The sequence below is a fragment of the Suncus etruscus genome, chromosome 5 (assembly GCF_024139225.1).
Source record: "Suncus etruscus isolate mSunEtr1 chromosome 5, mSunEtr1.pri.cur, whole genome shotgun sequence".
NCBI classification, from domain to species: Eukaryota; Metazoa; Chordata; class Mammalia; order Eulipotyphla; family Soricidae; genus Suncus; species Suncus etruscus.
Genome location: NC_064852.1, coordinates 67,635,118 through 67,639,535, shown reverse-complemented (window position 1 = coordinate 67,639,535; position 4,418 = coordinate 67,635,118). Strand labels below are relative to the sequence as shown.

Below are 4,418 nucleotides of genomic sequence, written 5' to 3'. Positions count from 1 at the left end.
TTCCATTTTCTCTAAAAATAAAAGTAGTGCAATGATTAAATAAAAACGTTTGTCAAAATTAAATAATTACTTGTTCTTTTAAATAAAACATTCTGGGATTTGGTATTGTTCTCTAGCCTGCTTCTCAGAACTGTATACTACAGAAAAAATGAATTGAATAACTTTCTAAAATGTAATCAAGTTCATCATTTTTTGCATTATATACACAATAGCATGGTTAATAACCCTAAAGTAATTAACATGGACAAAGTGATGAATGCATTGTTTTCTTCTACTTTGACATAATCAATTAAAATATTTTTAACATCCCATCACACTTCATAATGAATGTCCTGGCATTTGAAATATTGGGGTATTTATCAGTTCCAATTGGACTCAGTCCTGAAACCCACTTTGCCCATGAAAACCTCATCAAATCTGTATGCAATTAGAGTCACAGGCTTGGCTCACGCATATTGAACTTTGCACTTTGAATAAAAAAAGATCTGGATAGGCTTGAGTGGACCTTTTTCCAATAGTACTCATTAATTTTATTACACAGACCAGTAAATTTGAGGTAGAAATGAGAATAGGCAGCATGGTGGTGTTAAAAATATTTAAATAATAATGTCACCATGACTTAGAAGAAATTTATTGGTATGAAACCATGACCAAATTTTATTGTTTTTACAATAATGGATGCAAAAATAGTAATTCTATTCCCTTAAAGGTTACTAAAAAAGTAGTATGTATATGTGTGTATCAAGTGCAGTAAGAAATTATAATAATAATAATCCTATTTTTAAAATCTTTTATATGTCTTAAGAATATGGGAATAATTAGTTCCTGTACTCAGTCCCCAAAACAATATTTCAAAAAGTATGGTTATTACATCACCAGATATTCTCCGCATCTCCATTCTTAATTGCTAAGATCTGGAAACAACTCAAGTGATCAAGAACAAATGACTGGATAAAGAAACTGGTGTATGTGTGTGTGTGTGTGTGTGTGTGTGTGTATAATAAAATACTCATCAGCTATAGTCAAAGATGAAAGCATTTGTTTTTCCATCAATGTTTGGAACAAGAGGACATTATGCTGAATGTAGTCAAAAGTAAAGGCACAGATACAGAATGATATTCCTTATATGTGGGATACAGATTAGCATATTAAGGAATAAAAATAGTTAATGGCATCAAAACTGCAGGATTGGTTTGTAGAATTGACTTTATCAGGGTGTGGGAGACAGTAGACATGAGAAGCCCATGGGACATTCTTAGTGGGTGTAGTATTCTGTAAGTATATGCATGTACTATCATTACCAGTATATAAATAATGTACAGAATTAAACATTGGGCAAATGTATATTTGAAATTCAAAAGTGTGTTCTAAGTTTATATTTAAGCTCCTTAAACATCCTATATAGTAGTTAACAATACTCATGTAGGAAAATCATATTAGTAATACATATTTATATAGAGTGAAAAGGGAATGTGTTCGAAGAAACCCTGATAACTTATGAAGGCAGGAAATAAATTAAGAGAAATAACTAAAAATCATAAAAATTAAAGCAAAATTATATCCCATGTAATGATAGTGTTCATTACCAATAAATATTGTCAACTGTTTTAAACAAAAGTGTTTTATGTTATTATAAAAGTTCCTTTTTTTCTTTTCTCTTTTTTTTTCACTTACCTTCAAACAGAATTACATAACTTAAACCATCTTATTCTGCCTCTCAAATTCAGGGGGAAATAATGGAGGACACCAAGACCAAATAGTTATATAATCATTGAGTAGAAATAAAAAATGATCGGATTTGAACACCAAATCCAAAGCCAACTACAACAGAAACAATACCCAATCTACAACAGGCTAGACACAGAAGGGACCACTTGTACTAGCAGCCTGGGAGGCAAAGGAGAGGCGATATGGGATGCAGGCTGGGAACAGCGGTAAAGGGAGGACAACATTGCTGGTGGGAGTGCCTCTGTTTCAATATCAATATGTACCTGAAATACTACTGTGAATGATTTGTAAACCACTTTGGTCAAAATAAAAATTAGTAATATAAAAAAGTCTTTATTAACTTCCAGTCAAACTTTTCCGGCGGTGACGGCCTCCCCCTTGAGAAGATGCCTCTCGCCAAGGATCTCCTTCACCCCTCTCCGGAGGAGGAGAAGCGGAAGCACAAGAAGAAGCGGCTGGTGCAGAGCCCCAACTCCTACTTCATGGACGTCAAATGCCCAGGATGCTATAAGATCACCACCGTCTTCAGCCATGCACAGACGGTAGTTTTGTGTGTGGGCTGCTCTACTGTCCTCTGCCAGCCTACAGGAGGAAAAGCAAGGCTTACAGAAGGGTGCTCCTTCAGACGGAAGCAGCACTAAACTCCCTGAATCAAGATGAATGGGAAACCGTCCCAATAAACACATTTTGGATAAAAAAAAAAAAAAAAAAAAAAAAACTTCCAGTCAACTTTATGTTTAGGCACTGACATAATACAAAGAATGTGGGGTGTAAAACTAGAGTATGCTAGAGATGGAAAATCTAATGTTTCATTTATGGTGTGGCATTAATTAAGCAACATCATCATTCTACCTCTCATTAAGTAATTGAGAAGTAATATATTATCTCATGATAGATACCTATTAGTGGCATATAATTCTACAATGCAGCTTTGAATAAAGTGAGAGTGAGGAAAACTTATTTTGACCAAAAAATTTTATTGTTTTTTCCAGGTTCTATAAAAATGTTTTTCAATGAAGTAAGAGACTAGAAAGTTTTAGTTAGTAATAAGTAGATTTTTATTATGACATAATATTTTACAGCTTGGTTACTAAGGGTTATGATAGATTTTATTGCTTACTCTTCTACTTATTGAAATGTTTATGAATTGTATAAAGATATGAATAATATTCCTGGAATTTATCACTTGTTCACTTGAACTGGAAAAATTGAGAATTTAATAATAAGATTGTTTATTTAGATATATCAGCAATTGACCCTTGCCATGATTAAAAGTATATTCCAATTCAAGATTTTAGCACATTTATTAAAAGACATATATATTTAAAAAGACGCATTAGATGTTTCATGATATACAAAGAAAAATAAGAACTTTTCAGTTTATTAAAGTTAAAACTATTTTGGTTAAAACTTAGAAAAATTAAAAACAAATGTTTTGCATGTTAAAGCAAAAACTGTTAATCAAGGGCTGGAGCGTTCGCACTGCAGTAGGGGATTTCCCTTGAACACAGATAATCCAGGATGGATGGTGGTTCAAATCCTAACATCCCATGTAATTCCCAAGTCAGGTGCAATTTCTGTGTGCATATCCAGGAGTAACCCCTGAGCATAACAGAGTGCTGCCCAATACCCCCAAAAATGTAAACAAAAAATATTGTTATTCAAAGTAATTGTATCAAGTCCATAGTACTAGGTACTAGGAAAGGAAAGGAAAAATGTAAAGACTCTATTGACTTCCACATATTTTTCACTTAAGGTGGATTTGCTATCCTCCCTGAAAAATTTCTACTAACTCTATACCTAGTTTCAATACATTATATCCTATCTTAAGTGCACAGTAATATAAAAAAAATATATAATAGCATTGCTGTTTTAATAGTTGAGGAATAAATGAACTAAAATTTACATTAAATGACTTCTTTAAGTTTTTGAATTGTTTTCAGTTTTTATAATCTATACTTTCACTTTTTCTTTTCTTTTTTGTTTTTTTAATATAAATCTTTGTTTAAGCACCATGATTACAAGCATGTTTGTAGTTGGGTTTCAGTTATAAACAGAATACCCCCATTAACCAGTGCAACATTTTCACCAGCAATGCCCACCATCTCCCCCTCTCCTGCCTGTATTCAAGACAGGCATTCTACTTATCTCATTCTTTAACATTGTCATGCTATTTGTTAGTGTAGTTATTTCCATAACAGCATTCACCACTCTTTGTAGTGAGCTTCAAATTGTGAGTCAGTCCGGCCCTTCTAGCCCTTAACTCTATTGTCTCTGGGCCTTATAACAGTGATGTCTTTAATTTTTCTTAAAACCTATAGATGAGTGAGACTGTTCTGGGTCTATCTCTCTCCCTCTGACTTATTTCACTCAACATAATAGACTCCATGTACATCCATGTATAAGAAAATTTCATGACTTCATATCTCCTGACAGCTGTATAATATTCCATTGTGTATATATACCACAGTTTCTTTAGTCATTCATCTGTTGAAGGGCATCTTGGTTGTTTCCAGAATCTGGCTATTGTAAATAGTGCTGCAATGGATATAGGTGTGAGGACAGGATTTTTTTTTTATTGTATTATATACTTTTACTTTTTTTAAAAAAAATTCCTCAGACCTGAGAAGTAACTGGAAATTTTAGGACTATACAGACTGGCAGATATTTTAGCTGCTGAAGACTCTTGA

The 4,418-nt window shown here is 33.0% G+C and overlaps 1 protein-coding gene across 1 annotated transcript; it reads left to right on the top strand.

Moving 5' to 3' along the window:
- The first annotated feature begins 2,086 nt into the window (after nt 1–2,086).
- LOC126009383 (40S ribosomal protein S27) lies at nt 2,087–2,375 on the top strand. The gene has a single exon (XM_049773790.1). It carries the CDS (start codon nt 2,115–2,117, stop codon nt 2,367–2,369), a length of 255 nt encoding a protein of 84 aa, XP_049629747.1. The 5' UTR covers nt 2,087–2,114; the 3' UTR covers nt 2,370–2,375.
- Nucleotides 2,376–4,418: the final 2,043 nt, after the last annotated feature.